At 38.6% G+C, this 23202-nt stretch overlaps 1 protein-coding gene across 1 annotated transcript in view; it reads right to left on the reverse strand.

Annotated features, from left to right (window-relative positions):
* Nucleotides 1-321: 321 nt before the first annotated feature.
* The window catches only part of si:ch211-212o1.2 (uncharacterized protein LOC492735 homolog), a 39522-nt gene continuing 16641 nt past the window's right edge, over nt 322-23202 (reverse strand). The window contains exons 2-6 of the mRNA XM_053501117.1: nt 19646-19765; nt 16801-16892; nt 11921-12065; nt 9224-9436; nt 322-2195 (exon numbers count right to left, since the gene is read on the reverse strand). Coding sequence (XP_053357092.1) covers nt 2074-2195; nt 9224-9436; nt 11921-12065; nt 16801-16892; nt 19646-19765 — 692 coding nt within the window. The 3' untranslated portion in view covers nt 322-2073. The remainder of the gene's footprint in view (nt 2196-9223; nt 9437-11920; nt 12066-16800; nt 16893-19645; nt 19766-23202) is intronic.

Consider the following 23202-nt stretch of genomic DNA (forward strand, 5'->3'; position numbering starts at 1 on the left):
TACTTTACTCTTCGGCCTACAAAGAACAGGTTTAAGCAGCTCTTGAATTAAATAACGCACTTCTAAACCAAAATTGCACCCATATAAAAAGGTCTAATCAATCACCCGTGAAATACATAACAGGGGGCATGACTCATTGCCAAGCACCTCTCAGAATATTGCAGTTTTCCTGTTATTGCCCTCATTATTCTTTGTTATAAATCAAGTCGCAATTATGTATGACTCACACTTAAATCTTCTGAAAGGAAAAAAAAAAAAAAAAAAAAGTACACCGAATAAAAAACAAGCAAATGAAAAAATAAACCCTCATCAAATGTAAAATGTAACTTAAGAGATCTTTATTAAATCAAACAGCTAATAAAAATGATTTAAGGCAGACTAGCAGCAAGCATTAGCTGCAAGATAGACAGTACGAATACATACAAGGCTGATCGCTCAGTAAAAAATAGAAACATTATAAAGCCATAAAGAGAAGGAACACACACAACTAGTCAAGCTGTAGTAATAATAATAATAATAATAATAATAAATGAGTGTAAATATACATATATACTATGGCTGATTTCTTTTTACTCTTACCATTTACCTGCTGGCCAAACATAACTGAGACAGGATTTTTTTTTTCTTTCCAACTTATTTTACTAAATATCATCAATTAAACAGAGTGTAACGCTTATTTGGTTGAAAATTGTTTTTTTTTCTTAAATATAATCATTCTTATCTATTGAAACTAATCTTCAAGTCTAAGCCACAATAGTTAAAAAAATGATAAATAAATACTCCATCAACAGCCATCGCATCTGTAGCCATAAAAAAAAAAAAAACACGTTAAATTTTTTCACACACAACCTTTGGGGAAAAGCACGTGAAATCTGTAGGATTGAAAGTATTGCTTCTTGGACAATGAAGAACGTCATTGTTAAAATGCAACAGTTTTGCTTTAAGCACTCGCATGTTTTACACATTTCCTCCCAGGATTAAAGTGTGTTAAAGAGGTGTACATCATCTCAATCCAGGGAAACGTCTTCAGGTTCCTCCCCGCTTTAACTGCATAATGCTACATACGCAGTGGATGGAGATTAAGTGCAAACACCAGGAGTGTTTTGAAGTACAGTAGGATTAGTCAGCATTATCCTGGTACTAACCAACAAGAAGCTTGCACTCGCTCCGCTTCATGGCTTCAAGAACCGGTTATGATTATGCGTGCAGAATGAGGGATAATCGGAACGGCTCTGCCGCTGCTTTGGTCGCGTCTCAGTGGTGTCGCTGTGAAGTTCACAGACCGAAACCGAGTGCAAGCTTACGAGATTCAGTATTTATTGATTATTTTTTTAAATAAATAAGAATCGGACTAGTACAGCCAGTATGCCCTCGCTTGGAGGTCTTAAGTGCTCATGTGTTGCAATCTGCTCTGTGGTATTATGTTAGGACATGGAGAATATTCACCAAAGCACAGCACAAACACACCAACTCACCTCCTTCTATTTAAACTCGCTGACAAACATGGAGGACATGTAACGACTAAAGAACAGCAGAACACTGATTAAGCTGGACAAATAGACGGGTTACAAAAAAAAAAAAAACAGACCCAAACATCAAACAGGATTAAAAAATAGATCTATTTCCTGGCCCCTGGAGAGCCCAACCTCCAGGGAAGACAGTTCTGATATGAGAAAAGCCACCACCACAAGCAGACAGGAAGAATTAATACAAAATTTGTCACTATTACTAATCAACTATTACTCATCACAAGGGTTTTTAAGTGCTGTGCTTTTAGAGGCATGTCTTTAACTCAGCTTTCTCTTCCTGCTCTGTGTGTGTGAGGGAGTGGATGAAAAACTTCACACTTCAGAGACACAAGAAGACGGAGACGACTTGAGCGTTGAAACAGGTGAAAACCTCAGCAGCGGAAATTCTCTGTGCTATAGTGATTGAGAGAAAAAGGGGGATTTAGGGTGGATTAAGGGTCAGAAGTAAGGGCCATATTCGGATTTTTTCTCTGTCCAAGAGGCTTCCCTCATGTTGTCGGAGAAGAGAAGCGAGGGATGACGGTGCTGCAGTCCCGTTATAGTCTCACTCTGTCCTTTTGGCCCAGGCCATGTCATCAGAGCGTGGTTTCTGTCCCGTTACCTTCTCGATCAACCACTCCATCTTCCTCCAGAAGCCTATCCGGTCCAGGGGGTAGTTAAGCCAGCCTGAGGCAGAGAGAGAGATGGAGAGAGAGAGAGAGAGAGAGAGATTCATGAAGAAAGTAGCCTTAGATTTTTGTGATTCAAAAAAAAAAAGCATATCTAAGATTATTTTGAATGTAAATCTGAAACAAATACAGTACAGGTTTCTAAGAGAAAGAGCTATCTGGGTATTCAGATGATCAGAATCGAATCCAAGGGGAACAAAATATGAAAACAGTTTATTTGGGGATGCAGCATGGTGCTTGTGTAGCTCTGTGCGACAGGTCTATGCATGATGTGTTCATTCACTCATCTTCAGTAACGTGCTTACTTCTGGCCAGATCCACTGTGGTTTAAATGAATCATTTTTTTGTTTTTTGGAAAAAGAACCCACTCAATTCATGCAAATAAATATGAGAATATTCACAAAGAAAAACAATAACTGCAAGAGAACGCAGGTTTGGTCAGGATTCTTTCAGAAGAGGAGAGGAGTGGAATTGGAAAAAAAAAAAAAGTGATCTACAGTATCATGAAGCCTATGGTTTGCTTCCTGGTCACTGTCCCACACCCAGCCACTGAGGTGGTAGGGCATGCACTCTTCATGTCAGTCCCAAAACCAGATAAAAACACATCTGATGTAAAAAAAAACTCCTACTGTGGGGGAAATAAACTAAATAAATCTGAAACATAAATGACACTATATTACACAATAATACATAATGTATTCATAGCACAACGGTAAGTGTGACATTACTTTTATACAACATTTTTATAATATGAACACTTTAAATTTTACCATATATGTATATTTCTCTTAAAGGTGCATCTAGTCAAACCGGCTTCCCTTCCTTCTCTTCATCGGACTTATAGTTAACATTGATAAATATCTAACTTGTATTTAAGAATAAATATATTCTATAAAATACACTGCCCAGTCGAAACAAACAACCTTATGCGATTCAAATCCTGGAATATGCATGTGCCATCAGGGGGAAAAAACAACAACTATTGATACAACAACCTGGTCATTTAGTACATTCAGGTCATCAGCTGACTCATCTAATTGTCACATAAGGTTTCTGAGCCTAGACCTCACAGACTAAAGCAACCTTAGATCATACCAGATAATAGTGCATCCAGATCCTTGTACAGTGGGCATTATGCGTGATTGGTGCATCGCATCATGTGTTTCCCTCATTACTCTGACACGTTCATCGCTCTGGTAAAGGGTCAGTCTAAACTCATCAGACCACATGACCCTTTTCCGCTGCTCCAAAGTCTGATCTTTATACATAACTTATTTATCGCCTATTGAAATTGGATCAGCAACAGCAAAACTCCAAATTTTTGTGGTAGCTTAATTTTAAGTTTTGTGGCAAACAGTTTTCTCAAAATCTTTAATACACTAATATGACATTTATTATCAATTAAATAGATCATGTTTTTTAACGCAGAAAAAAATTCTCCATGGCTTTTTTTTTTTTTTTTTTTTTAAGTTTAGGGAACTATTTTTAAATATAATTATTTAGTCAATTATTCTAATACATTACTTTAGTTTAGGCAACTTTCGTAATATATTGTTTTTTAAAAATAAAGCTTTTTTTTTCTGATTTCTACTGGACATTTCTAAGTGTTTCATTAGTGTTTAATCTCTATTCATGATACATTTTCTCCATTAAGTTGTACGGTTTAGCACAGTCCTTAATGGTTGTAATAATGTGTTGGACGGCTCTTAAACCAATTCCAGTAATTTAAAATCTCCTTAATTGTTTTCAGTACTTGATGCAGGCCAATGATTTGACCCTTCTGAAGTTGTGACGTTTTTTTATTTCTTTTTTTTTGCCTGAGCAGTGTATACCCTACTCGAGTAACCATTTGAACAAGACGGTTGGTGGAACAGGACAAAAATTTTAAATAACAAAATTACTCCACTTCGACAGAAGTCTGCTGCGATCCACACACACCTGCCTAATACTGAGTACCACAACAGTGGGTGAGGAACAAAAATCATGCTACGGGACCAGTACAGGCAAACTGGAAAGGGCCCCTCTAAGTTCTCCCATTAACTCTTTCAGCTGTGTCATGTCAGGGATGCCTGAGACCTGGACTCATGTTTTACCTTGTAAAGTGGTGTAGCATAGAAATATAGCAATAAAAAGCACAAACTTGTACGCTGGACTATAGGGGGCATCTGCGCAGTTGTAAGGACCATTTCGGGCCTACTTTAACTGTAACTCAGTAGATTAAAGATCTAGATGAGCTACATGATCTTGTCGCACATACTAAAGAAGTTAGCAGTGAGGGTAGTGACTGCGGTATGTAAGATAAGCTTGGAAGATTAAGCTTGCGTTTAAATCCTATAATACTTTATATAGATACAGTATGATGCCATCATTAGGATTTCATTCATTTTAGTGTGATTTGTTCACTTAAGTCATATGATGTTTATGTTCTTTCCCTTTCTTGATGTGCTCTCTCTCCTACTCTTTTTTTCTTTCTTGGCCGATAAGACCGTATACAGTAAATGTGACAGGGGTTTTAAATGTTATGGCTGATCATTGTATACAGGATACACTTCCAGTTACAGTTTAAGCATGCATGATGAGCCCTGGCTCACCTGATACACACTAACCTAAATGTCCCTCTCCATTTACACATGTCCTGTCCCTCACTAGCTGTGTGTGTGTGTGTGTGTGTGTGTGTGGTCCCTGCAGCGGTCTTCTCTGTGCAAGAGGAATGCAGTGTAGCGTGTCTTGTTGTTTGATTACTCCTCTTTGTCTCCCTCCTTTCAATCTGTCTCTCTCTATGCAAGCCTGTTTGTTAGCACTGACAGCAGGTTAGCATTAAATATACATGGAGATTGTCACACATACAAAGGCAAGCAGGGGGCCCTGGGGACCTAGGGGAAAGGGTGGAGGAGCCCCAGCCATGCTGAGAGATTTCTTATAGACAGAGAGAGAGAGAGAGAGAGAGAGAGAGAGAGAGAGAGAGATGGTGAAAGAGATTAGAGAATGAGAGAGAGAGATAGAGATGGGGTGAAATTAATGCATGGGATAAATGATTGTTTGAGGAAGACCTTCCCTTTCCTCTTCATTATGCCTCTCCATCAAGCTCGGAATAGAAAGAGGGAGACAAGAGGACCTTCTTGCTTTTCCGATCTCTTTCAAAACACACACGCGCTGCACTCCCGCAATCTGCTGTCCACAGGGGCACAGGGTGACGCACGTGCATCACAGGAATTTAATGCTTGTAAGAGTATTATAATAATTTTATTATTTTAAACACAACAGTAAATCCTTCAAAGAGATCAATCAATTATTAACTAAGCATCATTAACCTGGTAACATCATTAATAACAAAGGAACAGTGTTTACCAATAATAACAGTGATGGATGTGTGATGTGATGGAGGGCTGGGAATATAATATTAGTGCTGCAATTAAATTACATGAGACAATCCACAAAAGGAAAAAAAGTTTTAGAAATGATGTCTGGCAAATTGGTTTGATCTGGCCATATTGGTTTACAGATTGAAACGGAAAGTAATTGGGAAGAATTGATACACTCTTTTCCGGTTTTGTGTATGAGAATACGAGGGATAGAGAGAGCATTTAAAGTGAACAGTTTTCTCATAAAGCTCAGCACGAAGTCTTAACAAAATGTTTAGCTTTGTCATTACTAAAGACAAAAGTGATGTGCAACACGGCTGCACAATACACTTAGAGCTTCACCGGCTTTGCTATGAAAACAGCAAGGGGAAGACTGCAGATAAACATGCAACATTTAAGCTATTGCCATTGGTACTTCTTTAAGAGATCACTACCCAAAAACATCCAGCCTATTAAAACTTCTAGCATTAACATTAAAAAACACTACCTGGCCAAAAAAAAGGCATGCTTCAGATGGGTCAAATTATTGGCCTGAAATAAGTAAAGAAAACCACTAAGGAGATTGCTGACATTGTTGGAATTGGGTTAAAAACTGTCCAATACATTATTACACCAGTAAACTCTGACAGAGTAATCTGATTGGATGAGAGGCTTTCCATGTGTGGTGATAAAGTTAAAATTACCGGTGCCATTACTGTCATAGGCGCTCTACAATCGTTAAGTACAATAACTGTCGGTTGCAACATGGGTTGAAAGTAGATTCTACAGTCTGCAGTACTGAGGAGAGAGCAGCTGCCTGTCAAAACCCACATTCAAAACCATGTCCATGGAGTCATGGAGTCTCTTTCAGCAAAAAAGCACATCGATCACAAAACTCTGGACTTCTGGTAGTTCCCAGAATTTCAAAATCTACAAAAGGGGGTAGGGCTTTTTCATATTTATCTCCAAAGCTTTGGAATAGCCTTCCAGACAGTGTTCGGGGCTCAGACACAGTTTCCCAGTTTAAAAGTAGACTCAAGACGCATCTCTTTAATCTGGCATACGCGTAACTCATCCCGTAACTTCATACTTCAGTACATCTTTCCTGAATGTCAACTACGCTAATTCTCTCCATCTGTTCTGTACTTTTCTACCCATCCCGAGGCATCTGGAGATTGTGCCAGCTTTACTAGACAAAGGCCAACCCTGTGAGGATCCTGAGGCATCCAGAGAAGGACCAGCTCCAGCTGGATTCTGCTTTATTATGGTTGGAGCTACACATCCTGCTCCTGTGCTCCCAGTGATCCAGATCCCATCTGCCCTCTGCACCTACTGACTCATCCCTATGTTGAACTTGACTTCATGTTAATTTAAAGAATTTCTGTTATATTGTACTCTCAGCTGCATAACACACATGGTGTTATATCATCTCTATCTGTTATCACCCAGATGAGGATGGGTTCCCTGTTGAGTCTGGTTCCTCTCAAGGTTTCTTCCTACTGCCATCTCAGGGAGTTTTTCCTTGCCACTGTCGCCGTCACCCTTGGCTTGCTCATCAGAGAAATTTCAATCATTCATCTCGTTATTATCTAGACACATTTTTCTCACACATACACAATTTATTATTATTATTAATATTTTATTATTATTATTATTATTATTATTTTTTTCTTTCATCTTTGTGAAGCTGCTTTGAGACAATGACCATTGTTAAAAGCGCTATATAAATAAAATTGAATTGAATTGAATTACGTTATGTCGTCTAAAAAAAAAAAAAAAAACTAACTAAAAATGCCCACTTTGGTTACTTAATAATGGTTTTACGACATTAGATTGTGTCATGTTGTCGTGTTGCAGCTCCTGTTTACACATTTGCATGTGCACTTTATGTTGTCCTTTGAATAGTACTTTAGAATAGTTTTTAATAATTTATGGTGAAAATTTGGTTTGTCCTAGTTAGCCAGTTAGTTTCTGTTAATTTTTGTTACATGTATGTAGCACCTTGGTCCTGGAGGAACACTGTTTCGTTTCACCGTGTACTAAACTGTATATAATTGAAATGACAATAAAAACCTACTTGACTTGATTAGAAGTCTGTGCCCTTATGCCTACAACCACATCACAGGTGTGCTGATAACAGCACTCAGTCTTGTGTGATATTGCTTAAGAAAAATGTGGGAGAATAGCACTGAACCATCAACGATGTGGAAGAAAATCATGTATAACCATGATGGAAGGTCACTTAAATGCTTGGGGAGGTTGCATTTAATAAGCAATCAGAGCTATGTTTGATAGTGAAAGTGAAATTAAGAGCACACACACACACACACACGCACACACGCACACACGCACACACCAAATGTGATGTGAACTCACAGGATAGGAACAGCTGTGTGGCCATACGAAAACCACTTGTTAATCAGAAAAAGCGCTTCAGGTTGCTAGGGAGCAAATAGATTGGCGCAATGGAAAGGGTCATGTGGCCTGATTTTCAGACTGACGGGCGCATCAGGGTTAGAAGGCAAGTGCATGCACCAATCATGCATAGTGCTCACAGTACAAGCCTCTGAAAGCAGTATTATGATCTGGGGTTGGTTCAGTTGGTTAGGTCTAAATTCAGCAAGGTTATGTGGCAATAAAATTAACTCAGCTAATGATTTGAGCATTTTATCACATCAATAAAGTTTTCTCTTCCTTGATGGCACAGGTGTTTACATCACTTAAAAAACAGGATTTGTGTAATTTGTTTGATTGGGCCTGATAGATCAGTGCATTACTGTCTTTAGTGACTTTCTAAGATTTAAAAATCACTGGAAAAGACCAAAACCTGTGCACATGCAAACTCCATAAAGATAATGTTTCCTAATTTTTGAGGTGAAGAAGCTGAGCGTTCTGCACAGTCCCCTGACTGCACCCCAATGAACACCTTTGGGATGAACTGGAATGCAGCCTGTACCCCAGGCCTCCTCACCTGACATCAGTGCCTGACTTCACTAATGTAGCTGAATGATCAGAAATCCCCAGAGCTTTACTTCAAAATCTTATTGAAAGCCTTTCCAGAAAAATGAAAGTGGTTATAGTAGGAAGATGATCTGGGATGTTCAGCAAGCACACGAGTGTGCCAGTCAGGTGTAGACATACTTTTGGCCATATAGTGCATCAAGACAGGTAGCCTAGAACCTCACCCATATAAACGGTACGGTGTGTAGAAAGAAGGGACGGAAATCACCAGGGATCAGAGGATACGATTTGTATTGCGATTTTGTAAGTATCATCATTTTATAAATATTCAGATTCTATATGCAATTTTCTTTCCAATACTTTGCTTTAATTTTAAACACGTGTAACAGAATTTGCTCCTACAACACTGTCTTACATGCCAATTTGTGACACATTTACAGCATGCCACCTGTACGATTAAAGAGGAACTGCAACACTTTAATGCAAAAATCTTTTTTAATTGATTTGAGTCAGTGTGGTGAGACATGTACTGTATTGTCACAGAAAAGAATTGCAATGTATACCCAAATCGATTTTACATACCTGATTTGATTTATCAAAATTCACAATCACTAACTTCTTATATTATAACAACCTGCTTAGAAAAAAACATCTCAAGACCACCAAACAATATAAATTAACACGTATAATATGAACAGAGGTGTGTGTGTGCATTAGTGTGTACCTGTAGTAATGCAGTAGTAGGTCTCATGAGGGGACACATGATGGATACGATGGTGTTTACGAGGCAGCACTAGATGGCAGTCCTGCAGCAGAGTGACCCATCGCGGCAGGCCGAAGTAGGAGTGTGACCACTTATGGATCTGATTGGTCATCGTCACGAAACCGGCAAGCGCAAACATAAAACAGTCCCAGGGGTAGGACTCAGCAAGGGCATCTGTGACAGGAAGATCCACACAGGGCAGAGATTCAATTATATGCATAAGAATAAAAATGCAATGTGCCTTATTCCACTTAGACTGCAAATCTGATTTCAAACTGATCTTCACCTAAAGCTACTGAGCGAAAATACCAACAACTGAGCAACTCTACTGCTACAATGCGCTTACACATGCTACTGTTAAAAATGTACACTAAAGATCACACTAACCACTTCATGTACTAGGTAAAGTGCTAGTAGTTTACAACAAGTAGTCCATTTGCTGAGTCTGAATTCTAACAAATGCCTTACCTTCGGTATCTGTCTGCTTTGCGAAAAGTGTTTCATTCGCTGGTCAGAAATTCAAAAATCTAAAAAGTTACATAAATCTCTACCCCATCAGATTAACAGATACAGTGGGGAAAATAAGTATTTGATCCCCTGCAGATTTTCAAAGTTTGTCCGCTTACAAAGAAATGAAGGGTTTATAAAAAAAATTTTCATAGGTTAATGGTAAAGGATAGTGACAGAATATCCACCAAAAATCCATAAAGAAACATGATACAAATGCTATACATTGATTTGCATTTCAATGAAGGAAATAAGTATTTGATCCTCACGTGAAACCTAACTTAGTACGTGCTGGAGAAACACTTGTTTGCAAGCACAGAGGTAAGACTTTTCTTGTAGTTGGTTACCAGGTTTGCACACATCTCAGGACGCATTTTGATCCACTATTCTTTACAAATTTTCTCTTACTTTTTAAGATTTCTTGCCTGCCGCTTGGCAACTTCGGCTCTCTCTATAAATTTTCTATAGGATTATGGTCTGAAGACTGGCTAGGCCACTCTATGAACTTAATGTGATTCTTCTTAAGCCACTCCTGTGTTGCCTTGGCAGTATGTTTTGGGTCATTTTCATGCTGGAAGACCCATCCACAACCCATCTTCAGGAGGTTACAATACATGGCCCGTCCATTAACCCCTTAATGCAGCAAAGTCAGACTGTACCTTTAGCAGGAAACCAGCCCTAAAGCATGATGTTTTCACCTCTATGCTTGACTGTAGGGACTGTGGTGTTCTTCGGGTCATAGTCAGCATTTTTTTCCTCCAAAAACAGAGTGTCAAGTTGATGCCAAAGAGCTCAATTTTGGTCTCCCTTTTTCCTAACTGCCTTGAGATCATACACAAGCTCCTCCCGTGTAGTCCTGGGCTGGTCCCTCATTTTTCTCATGATTATTCTTACTCCATGAGGTGAAATCTTGCATATAGGGCCATTAATGGTTACTTTGTATTTCTTCTATTTGCAAATAATCGCTCTAACACCTGTCTCCTTCTCACCAAGCTTCTAGCTGATGGTCTTGTAGCCCATTCCAGCCTTGTGCAGGTCTACAGTCTTGTCCCTGACTTGCTTTGACAGCTCTTTGGTCTTGCCAATAGTGATGAGATTTGAATGGAAGATAGAGATTCTGTGGACAGGTGGCTTTTATACACATTACACGTTGTTGTTAGGAGCTCCTTCCTAAATTAATAAGTGTACCATATAAGCACATAACCAGTCTGTGGGAGACAGAACTATTGTTGGTCGCTTGGGGATCAAATACCTATAAATCGATTTGCATTTCAATGAAGGAAATAACATTTGTATCATGTGCTTTTGCTGGATTTTTGCTTGATATTCTGTCTATATCCTGTACCATAAACCTATGATGAAAAACTATAAACCCTTCATTTCTTCGTAAGCGGGCAAACATCTTTTTTAAATTATTGTTGGTTGCTTGAAGATCTAACACTTATTTCCCCCACTGTAGATGTTAAATGACACCATCTGGAAGTCCCACTCCCTCACACATCTCATGAATCTTTTGACTCGTAGAGTGCTCTTGCATTCCATCACTTTAAATAAGGAAAATGTAGAATTCATTCTGAATTGTACATCTAAATTAGCTAACATCTGACAAGTAGAATTAGTTTTTGTTGAGTACAACGAGGACACTGAGTATATTACATCTTGTTAATTAACAGTCAGAAAGAAATTAACACTGCATGAACGTAGTTTATTGTTGTATGTATGACCATGATGTTTTGAAGAGGATGCAGAGGATGGGGTTAGATGGAGGCAGTTGATTTGCTGTGGCGACCACTGAAAGGTAACAGCCGAATAACGAAGAAGAAGATAATGACCATGATGTTTTACCATGATTTTTCTTTTTACCAAATGATGTCCAAAATAATGGTGTTAACTTAATGTTGTTGCAGCAGTACAAGAAATTGGACAGACGATTAAATTAAATCAGTCAGCTATGCTAATTAAATAAAGTAATTAATAAAACTACATTTTTTTTGCGCTCAAACAAAAATATCATGCATTGTTACTCTAGCAGTTTTTTTTTTTTTGTCATTTGTGTTTGCACATTGCACGAAACAAACTCCTTTTAAACACAGTTCTGTTTGATTAATATGCAAAGGAACATATTGAAAGTGTGTGTCTGTGGCTTTGCACCTGGTGTGTAGGACAGAAACTTGTACGCCATGTGGGCGAGAGGCAGGATGGTGATCATGCAGTTATCTCCATTGGTCTCAATGAAGTCGTGCCGCGTGATGGCTGTGGGGTCGATGTGGTGCTCCCGAAATGGACGAATAAACGCCTGCGCGCGTGATGCCACATAGGGACAGGGAGATAAAAGAAAGACACAGGGAAGGAAAGGATATGAAAAAATTACCTTTCTGTAATATAGACAATACACACATCATACACATCATAGTGACTGGCTAAATAAATTGGTGTTCACACAAAGTTTCGACTGACGCGCGTCCTTGGGAGTCTGGTTTAAACTGCGCCGTGCCATATTACAGCAGAATCAAACGGGGTATAGTTCAAGCACAAGTTGGGAGTTTTCCGAATAAAAGCAAAAAAATACAAAGAATGTCAGCCTTAAGAAACAGCTCTGAAGCATGAGGGCTCCTGCATGTCAGAGGAGAAAGGAGGGTGTAGGAGGGTTGATGCTGACCGATAGAGCCTAATGAAAGCGGGGGTGGGAGGCAGGAGTTCACAAGTTCTGGAGCTGTGAGATAACTGGGCATAAAGCAGCACTTCCCCACCGCTGCCATCCTGCAGCATGAAAAAGCTGGCGCTCAGCAGCTCGTGTCACTCATGGCCAGGGCCGCACGGGGCACAACAAATGAAAGACGGCACAGGAAAGAAGTGCATGTGCAAGACAGAGGGGGAAGGAAGCAAAAAAAAAAAAAAACCACCACCACAAAAGAATGAAAGTAATTTATTTAGCTAAAAAAAAAAAAGAAGCGTTTGGAGCTGCAGTGGTATGGCGCTTCAGAGGAGACAAGCAGGGGAGGAAACGTCATTATCATGTGGCCCGAACTCAATCATGGCTGAATCTGAGGCTGCATGGCTGAACTCTGCTGGAGTGCAGGGATGGGGGGAAATATCTGCTGATATTTCGACAATTATATTCCCTCTCCTTCTGCTCATCCTCAGCCCGTGTGCGAGATTAAACGTGTGATAAGCTCTAGACGCATGTGTGTGTGTGTGTGGACTCTCCAGCACACCATGGCCACCTGGCGTTTCACTGCCGCTAATCCCGCACCGTTTAACACCCTGCCTTGCCTTGGCCGCCTTCTGCCTAATCATGACTTCCATCACTGGATTTGCCCTGGCAACGCAGTGGCTGATAGGAGACTGCACCCCCCCCCCCCCACTTTTAACCCGACACCCACCGGAACAAGCCGCTTCATTATGTCCGCTTCTCGCGCTCTCTTCCTCGTCACTCTTAAGAGCCTGTTTAATCATGCTCATTAGCAACTCTCTCAAGTTGGTGCTTTTTGGTTTGAACGCACGGACAGAAAGCTGTATAGAGCCGTCCGCCGAGTGTCGCCTTTAATGTGCCCGTTAAAGGGTCTTAGTTTGCAGCGCGCTGAAGGGGCCGTAAATTCCCCTGCTCTTTTTGAAGTCTGCTCACTCCCAGGTGGCAGGTCCTAATTATCCTTGACAGTGGAAGGATCCACGGTGGCTGTGACACCATAAGAAAGCCATTCTGCTTTCCTCACTTTAGCTGCGGCTTGGCGGATCAAGCCGTTTAACAGCACAGACGGACGCGGATGAAAGAGCAGAGAGTGCGGCCTCGCCGGCCCAGGACACAGGGGTGCTGCTGGACGCGATGTTCAGATGGCTTGCTCTCCAGGACACAAAGATGGCCTGTCCTCAGAATCCCAGACACTGCGTACATGTGACCATGCTACAGACTTGCAGTGCCATTACACAAAGACGACATTAACCTTTTCGGAGTTTGTGTTTGTTCCAACAGATCGGGTTAAAATAAAGTTAGTTATCCATGTGGATTGGGTATCAATCCAACGGTATCAGTGCTTACAGATCCAATCATCTTCTACACTTGTCTTTTTCATGATAATTTATCTCATGTAAACAATTTTAAATAATGAAACCTGCATACGGTTTGCTGGAGCAAAGACGACTGTTGTATATAGAATCGTTGCATTATAGGTTAAAACTTGAATTTTAACAAAAGACATGGATTTACTGTAAATCTTTTGATGGCATTCCATAGTGCTATTCTGTTACACCCTATTTAGTGAGCACACTGCACAGAGTGAAAAGGAGAATATACAGTAGATTTGGCTTGAAGTACAAATTGTGAATTTTGCAGGAATTTTATTTACAGTTTGTGTAAACTTCATTTACATAGACAAATGTAAAGCAGACATAAATATAAGCACGGGGGGGGGGGACTGGATAACCTTATGTATGCTTATTACAGTACTTGAGCTTTTCTAATGCACACAATTATCTAAAGTAATAAGCAACACTGGGGATCCTGGGAGCTGCACTAAATGCACTACAGGGAATAAGCATGTCTGTCACCACTCCCCACCACCATCAACCACACACTGACCTCTGTCATCAGAAACACAAAGCTTGCCCAAATTCATCACTTCTACCTGTCCAGTACAAAAAGCAGGGGCAAGATGCTTTTTAATTGGACAGGAAGATTGTGACCTTTTCTCTAATTGGGCGAGGAAAAAGCGACTGTGGTCTGCATAAATTTGACTCTTCTGGGTATTCCTGCCCCCATGTTGGGTATAGCATGCCTGTGTGTGAGAGTGATGGAGGTTGCAACTCAGGAGCTCGGAGAAAACGAGGAACGGAGGACATCCCCTCGGGAGGATGTGGCATTTTTCTTTATCCGGCGTCAGCCTAGTAAACCATAACTGACCAATGAAGCAAAGGCTGATATGAAAATTAAACAGGGTCATTTGTTTAAATCAAACCCACTAATATGCTAGGAGCCCATATTGTATGTGGAATGAGCGAGCACTTCTGTGACAGACTGCAATGTAATCTGGGAAACCTGCTCATAATTGTGATAGAAATTCCATTAACTTATAATCTGCTACAAAAAAAGAGCCAACTTAGCTGAACTGTTTTTAAATATTAATGTCTACCATTTTAAAATTAAAATCACATTTAAAATTAATAGAAGCAAACAAATTTATAGCTTTGGACAAACTTATATATATATATATATATATATATATATTAGTTGCCTGGTAGGTTTAACCACCTTTAAAAAAAACTGCCTACTCCATAACAACTTCTTGACTTGCATTTCCTTAACATTTAAGCCAGCATATAACTCTTGTTTACTACACACTGCCATCTTGAGGTTAAACATGCTGAGAAAATAAAGACTTGAATATCATATTAAAGACATAATGTGCGAGCAGAAAGTCAAATTTGATGGCTAAAGCATTGACCAAGTTGCTGTTTTTTTTTATGCAGTTCACAAATGTGATGTGCTACATTAGAAGAGAATAATAATTACAAACTTCTTAGTTTCTTTTAATATGTATTAAAGCACAGAGCTTATTATCTTACCCTGTTATTACATTAAGCTACCAATTTTTAGCACAGTAACCTTCCAGGCAACCAAAACATGGGACTAAGCAGCACTTTGGAGCTTTTTATTTCCTCAGTGGGCTAGCGACTGAAAGTAGGATTTGGCCACACTTAACCACTTAACATGCACACTATATGATAGGAGTGTAATGATGCATAGCGATGCAAAAATGTGCTATTACCATTGTGAAACCAGTATTTTATTCATTATACATCAAGCATACTCGCACTCTGAACACCAGATAGCATGCTGCTCACATAATTGCATTCTTCAAAAACCACCTGGATTTGTGCATCAACCAACATGCCTTTTAGGTTACATGGTTAAATAATCGTATGAGCATTAAAAACAGAGCCACCAAATGACAGAGAAGTCTAGAAGTTGCGGATTCTAGCCGAGACTGGAGCTCTATTAATGGAAAGAAATGCCTCGTAGTTTCAATCAATCCTTTTCTCCAGAGACTTTTTATTCTTTCAATATTATTTTGGGGATAATCGTTAAAGTTATCATTTACATATTTTTTTATATATTTTTTACAAGATTTTTTTTAATCTATACTCTGAAAAGTCTGTTCATGGCAATTTTTTATTTATTTAATATTATACAGAAAAAACAAGTTGCTTTGCATTGTTTAAAATAAAGAAATAGTAATAATTAAAAAATAGTTTTAGTTTTTCATCATTTAATTCTAAGAATCGAATCGCAAAAAAAAAAATGGAACCGTGAATACTGACTGTTATATACTTATTATATAGACAAAATTATATAGATATCTAATCATCATACCTATATTCGGTCCTATATTGGAAGCACTGCTTTGTGACAATGTCCAATGTTAAAATGTGCAATATAAATAACATTTTATTGAACATAATGCACCTGTACACAAAGCGAGGTCTAGGACAATATGATTAACCATGAACACTTTTGGGATGAATGCCAACTTCACCCGACACCAGTACCCGAACATACTAAAATGCTTGCAGCTGAAAGGGCAGAAGTCTCCATAGCATCTCTCCAAAATCTGGTGGAAAGCCTTCTCAGCCTAGTGGAGGTTATTACAACAACAAAAGGGGAATGAACACTGTGTTAATGTACATGTTTTTGGAATGTGTGCGATGGTGGAATATTTCTGTATTCTTCACCATAAAGTAAAAAATAAAATAAAAAATAAATATATATATATAATAATTTAGATAAAAAAACAGTAGAAGGTAAATATTTGTCGTAGCTGAAATACAAATCAAATGAATAGACATTGGTATATGCCATATTAAAATTTGCAAGCCAAGATATACTATGACTCACAATCAATAATAAAAAAAAACATATCCAAATTAGCAGAAATGAAGGTAAAGTAGCGAGGCTTCATCACTTATTTTCTTTACAAATCAGATAATGCTGAGTAGCGAAAAAGATTTCGCCTCTTATTTCTCTTCCATAAGCCCACCTTTCCAATGATAGGGATGTCCACAGAGCCCCAGGTATCAGCTCCCCAATGCACCACTCCAGAGGCAAAGTCTGCTGTGACGATACCGGTCACTAGGGAACAAGACATGGAAAACAGATAGCAGTTATTATATGACCTCAATCCTAGTGAACTGAACAGTGTGTTCTAATGTCAAGGTCAAAACTTAAAACAGAAAATGGCTGTAATATATAGAAATCTAGCGATGCAGCGAAACGACTGAAGCAAAACTGCACCTAAAGGAATGGGTTTTAAAGCAAAACCCAAAGCCTACTGTCACTTTAAACAAACAAACAAGCAAACAAATTCATTTATTTAGTCATTTGCATTTCTGTGTAATTAAATTTAATTAAAAAACTACAAGATAAAAAAAAAAAACAGAAAAACGATTACTGTCTTAGCAGGAAACTTAAAATCTATCAGCTACCTAATTAAACAGTAAACCTTTTAAACAGAAAAATAACATTTATAATGACAAGATGTTTAGTTAAAATAATCAAATGGCACCATGGTGGTTTATTAAAAACTGGACTTCATAATAGCAATAATACAGCTGTGCACAGAGTTTCTGAGTAGACGTTTGTCTTTCACCCCAAACATACAGTCAGCTCACACAGAACCTGTATTCTGACCATTTTTTTACTTTTACACCAGTTATAGAAGAATTATTCCATGTACGCATATTTATTAAATTGTTGGACATCAGTGCAAGTGCTTACAAATCACTGTTTATTTATAATTAGTTTATGACAAATATTAATGGCTGAAATGTATTGTTAAAACCGATAAGAAAAAATCATCATCATGACCAGAGGTTTTACAGTCCACAAAGAATAGTGCAAGAAAAAAAAACAATCAAACAAACATATCCAGTGAGAAGCAGTTCTTCAGGTAAAAATGCTTCTTCAACTGCCTAGTTTAAGAGAGCTCAATGGTATATTTTTGTACTAATCTGTGTTTCTGAAATATTCAAACCAGGGACCAACAGGGCACAGATGACATTTGTCTACCATTTTGATGGTCTGAACATTTCTTGAAGCTCTTGGTGTGGATCTGCACGATTTTGTGTACTGTACTACTGCCACACCCTTGGCTGACGCATAATTGCAAAAATTTACAGATGTACCTAATAAAGTGGTCAGCTTCTGTCATGTCACATTACTAGGGTGGACTGGGAATTGGCAAATTATTTAATTGGGAGAAAATGTTGTAAAATTTAAAGGTGACTTGAGGATGAACTGGGTCCTACAATAAAAACTAGGTGATTTTGTTACTTTATGAAAAAATACTGCTAATAAAATAAAGCCCTAATCAGTGGCTTGATTTAGTACTTATATTGCAGCTTGATAATGATCCTGTATACACGGTATATTAAATTCTCTCTAACCCAGAACATCCATTTGCTTCTTTATTGATTAAGGCTGCAGTTTTACATTTAGAATGATGTTTATTTCATTTTGAAATAAAAGTTGAAATGGTTGAGTGGAATAATTGCTTTAATGCATTAAACTCATTTAGACCTGTTAATGTCTATGTATTTTTTTGTCAAAGCAGTAAAAAATGTTTTACACTTACACTGGGCTACATATAGTACAGTTCCACTAATTGTGAGAAGGGTTTAAAAAAAAAAAAAAGGTTCTCCAAAAATTCTTTTTATTTTATTATGATTAATCCATAGTTAGTTCTGACCAAACATTGTAATTGGACGAGAGGTTTTCCATGAGTTGTGATATAGAATATAATAGAGGCTACTGTATTTATAAAAGTTATTATAATAGTTTAACATGTGCTCTTATACTGTAACTGTTAACCCCTGAACAAGGGCAACTCCTTACGCTATTTGGAATGTAACCCTGAAATTGTTAGTTAAGCTAAAAGCTGAAGTGGAATAAGTGGGGACCTAAAAAGAGACTTACAAGATTTACAAAACTGTACACCATCTCCATGCTGTAGTCTCCTCACCTTTTGGTTACATAATACTGTTAAGAGTTTTAAAACTACTTTTTAGCCTTGTTAATTACTCGATCACCACCTCTGACTGTCAAGGCCAGTTAGTGCCCTCTGTTTTGGAAAGCCGTTTTGACGAAGCAAAATAACTGGTAAAATAAAGAATCAAATCATAGTCTGTTGATAACAAGTGACGCTTGTAGAACTGGTGTATAAAAGCAATATCACCCTCGAGGCTGCGGCCTATAACCGCTTCACAGCCATGCTGACTTTCAGTACATCAGCACTCCCTTTTGTGTGTTATTGCTTAATTATTTTCTAAACTATTCTCTTTTTCCCTTTCTGACGGGTATAAAAAAAATAAAAATAAGAAAAAAATCAGATGATGCCAGCGCAAGACTATTAAAATGTGAGCCCTACTGAGGGTTGACATTTTATTTTAAATATTTAAACAAATGACAAATGTTTAAAAAGATCACAAACAAGACAAATGAAAAATAAAATATATTATTGTTAGGAATATTAGTTAAGTAGCATGTACATGGAACATGCAATAATATCAACAGTGGGTAACAAGCAGCTGTTTCATTATGGATATAATTAATTATAATGAAGGTTTTGACACAATAAGTTTGAAAATGTGTTTAATCTGAATTTGTATACGAATTATGTTCGGTTCATTAACATACAGGATAATTATGATAAAAGGCAGCTTCCAACAGCTTCCAACATTATGTAAAACCAAATACATGTAAATAGAAACATCTTGAAAAGATGCAATACATTAGGAACAATCCAACGATTCCGCTTTTTAGCTAGCTGATTATGGTCTTTATGATGTTCAGACTATTATTACACAGAGTAATAATCAGCAGCTTACCAATGCCAAAAATGATTCTGTAGATGGACACTGTGGAGAAGTTGATGAGGAGGAAGAGGAAGTTGACAGCGAAGAGAGAGAGGCACAAGATGACACAGATCCACTCCTGTAACCGTTTTCCTGTGAACAGCATACAAAACACAAACACAATAAAAACCTTTACTATGGACAAAGTCAAGAGCGATCACAAGGACATAGAAGTAATGTAACTAGTTAAAAAAAACAAACTAAGAATTGATGCAGTTTATTATATTTTACAAACTCGTTATTTAACTGTATTAATAACATCACAAATAAACAGCTTTAATGTAACAGAAGTTTAAGTCTAGTTCATTTTAGGTTCAGCTGCCAAACACATCGGAACAAGTTATACTTGAAGCTTATTTATCACAATATTTGTCAGCAGAAATATATGGATGTCAGGCACTAGACTCTTTTGAGGAACCCAGGAAGAACCCAGCACTGAATTTCTTTCCCTACCTTATAGCGGATGACAGAAGAATCCTTTCATTAGTAATGAAAAATGCATTTGGCAGGAGGTAATGTCAATTCAACATTCAAGAGAAAATGCAAGGTTTTCCACTCATCAAAAACAAGACACTAAAAGATAAATGGATAAAAAGATGGAACTGCCTCCCTTGGATCAACTGATGATGGGAAAAGCAGCAGGATGAATTGTAAAGTTTATAAAACTATACTATCTCTTCAGATTTAGTCAAATGCTTCAAAACCCATTTGACCGAGCACACCAGAGGAGACAGACTAGGACTAGGAGCATAATTCGAAATTAACCAGTTTGATTAGATTATTCAGGTCGAGTGCTTGGACCTGAATTCAAAACCGCATACATTTTGCTTTCTGAAGGGAAACCTGCTCCTAGAACAAGCATGAACCAAAGAAACCTGCAGTATAAGCCTGCCACCAGTGAGTGTCACCAGGGAAGAGCTCTAGTGCATTGTGATGTCTACGGAATGCACTTGTCTATGATCTGTAACCATATATTAAAGAATCTAATGATATTAAAAAGGGTGGATTGCAGATATGAAAAGGCCTATACACCCCCCACCCCGATTTTCTCTCTAATTTATTCGTGTCCAATTCCTCCAAGTCACTAGGGGGCTCCCACATTAAGGTCCTAGTGGCCAAGATACACTCGGGAGGACCGAAGACTATCACATGTTTCCTCAGATGCTAGCCAACCGAATCTTTTTCGAACTGCTCGCTCACGCACCGCTGAGGGGGGCGTAACACACTCGGAGGACACAGACGCCCCCGATTGGCTGTAGAGCCGTGATTAATTTGGGAGCACTAAGTACCTCTCATCCATCCCCTCTGGGAGAGCTCGGCCAATCAGTTCTCTCTCTAGACCTCCGGCTGCGAGAGGTTACAGCATCACCCGGGAATCTAACTCGCTATTTTCGGATAATAGGGCGAGCACTTTACAACTGCGCTACTATACATTTTATACTAATCCCTCAGGACTCAAATAAAAACTGCAATACCTCGTCATTGACAGATATAATAAAGAATTTTGGTAGTGTGCAATTTATGGAAATGACTATATGGTCATACTTAAACTAGTAGGCAGTTTAAGGATACCGCTACGCCTACAGCACATATCTTTAGTCTGTGTGAGGAAACCAGAGTTCCCGGAAGAAAGCCACAATACATACGACCTCCACATACACAGACTGTAGACCCGAATCGAACCCCAGTCCTGGAGATAAGAGGCGACAGTACTAACCAGTAAAACAACTGTGCTGCCCTTGACTGTATATCAACGAATATGCAAAAAACATACAAATAAATTTTTCCTTTCATTTCGAGAGCGGGCTGGTGCGTTTTTTAATGCTCAAGATATACTGAAACTCAAGATTTGTAGACCAAGTTATTATATCATTATTCTTCTGGATTGTTCCGGAACTCATTAGTTCCTTAAAATTGTTGAAAAGCCTTGACAGAATTGTACAACTGAGAGAGAGAGAGCGAGAGCAAGTGGGACAGAGAGAGAGAATGAAGTACAGTACTACTACATTATTCACTCTGTCGACCAGACATCAACCCAATCTCATCATTCTGCACACCATCTCCATTTTCATTAGTTTGCATATTCAGTCATTAATGACAGAAAACTTTTCTTCTCCCACTGATCTTTCTTTTGTCTTCTCTCCTTCTTCTAAAGTGGCACAGTGCAGTCGGCTCTTCTGAAAATTTAATGCCATTAGAGACTCCGCCTTTAGAGGATGCAGAGCTCGAGCAGGCTGAGGAGAGGACAGTGATGACCGTTATTTATAGGATTTCTACGAACTGGCTTCCACTGAGCAGACCAGGCTTGAACCATGATACACTCTTAATGTATCGGTACACACACAGCTGACCGCACAACATCCACGATCGACTTACGACAATGGTTCCCATAAGCCTCTAGAACCTAATACTGAAGCAGGTGTCCCTCACTGCGTGCAGTTATTACACGTCTTCCCTGTGACACCTGTTTCAGACGAACACCTGACACCGAAGTAAACACTCATCTCAGCTGACGCCGACTGAGCTGATGGTGCTGCTGCACGTCCTCCTGATGCTAAAAAGTAAAACAAACCTGGATCAGTACTGAGCTGGAAAAAAAAACAAGCAAAGCTGATATAGACATCTGCACAAATCTCAGTCCATGTTTCACTCAGTACATAACCACACCCTGCTTGGTTATGGCTGCCACGTCAAGAACAAAAAAACTAAACAAAAAAAAACAAACAAGGCCATCATGAAATTAAAAGGTCACCAATTTGACCATTCGACTCATCCATTCAACCATAATTACAGAAATGGAATAATAAAGTTTAAATTTACAGAAGAATTATTTATGCTAGAAAAGAAAACAGCATATAATGTAAGCAGCTACTTTTTAGAAAAAATAATAAATAGAAGCTGCTGGATTTTGCATGAAAAAGGAAGCAGGTGCAACCAAGTCCTCAGATGAACTGTGAGTGGTTCTGCCAGATGCTGAGTAAAACTTATTAAATTTTTTTTAAACTGCACAAATCACGTCTAAGGACGATTGACAGCTCTACTGAACACCATCAGGATGAACTGGAACGCCAACTGTGTTCCAAGTTTCCTCACTTGACATCAGTGCCTGTAACCAAATGAGCATTAATCTCATTAATTAAACCACGCTCCAAAGTCCAGTGAATTAACTGTTTGAGTAGTGTTTATATGAGTATAGAAGTTTTACCTCTTAGATTTTATATATGATGGAGACGTAGAACTTTATCTGAAGGCAACTGTGTATTAAACAAAAAGGGTAATTTTGTCATTTAAAAAAAAGAAATGTTCACAAGTGGCTCACCTCAGCATCGTTATTATAATAAAACACCCTGCAGACTGTCCAAGCACAAAAAACACATCTGTTCAGTTTGGTCACTTGTTACTTGTGGGGAACTACTACAAGGACCAACACTATCCATGACACCTTCCGCCGAAGCTCTGCAGATTATTCAGGGACAGGAAACTACAAGGAGAGAGCCATTTAGCCGTGTTCACACTTGCCATCCGTCTCC

This window comes from Clarias gariepinus, chromosome 7 (genome assembly GCF_024256425.1).
Source record: "Clarias gariepinus isolate MV-2021 ecotype Netherlands chromosome 7, CGAR_prim_01v2, whole genome shotgun sequence".
Lineage (NCBI taxonomy): Eukaryota > Metazoa > Chordata > Actinopteri > Siluriformes > Clariidae > Clarias > Clarias gariepinus.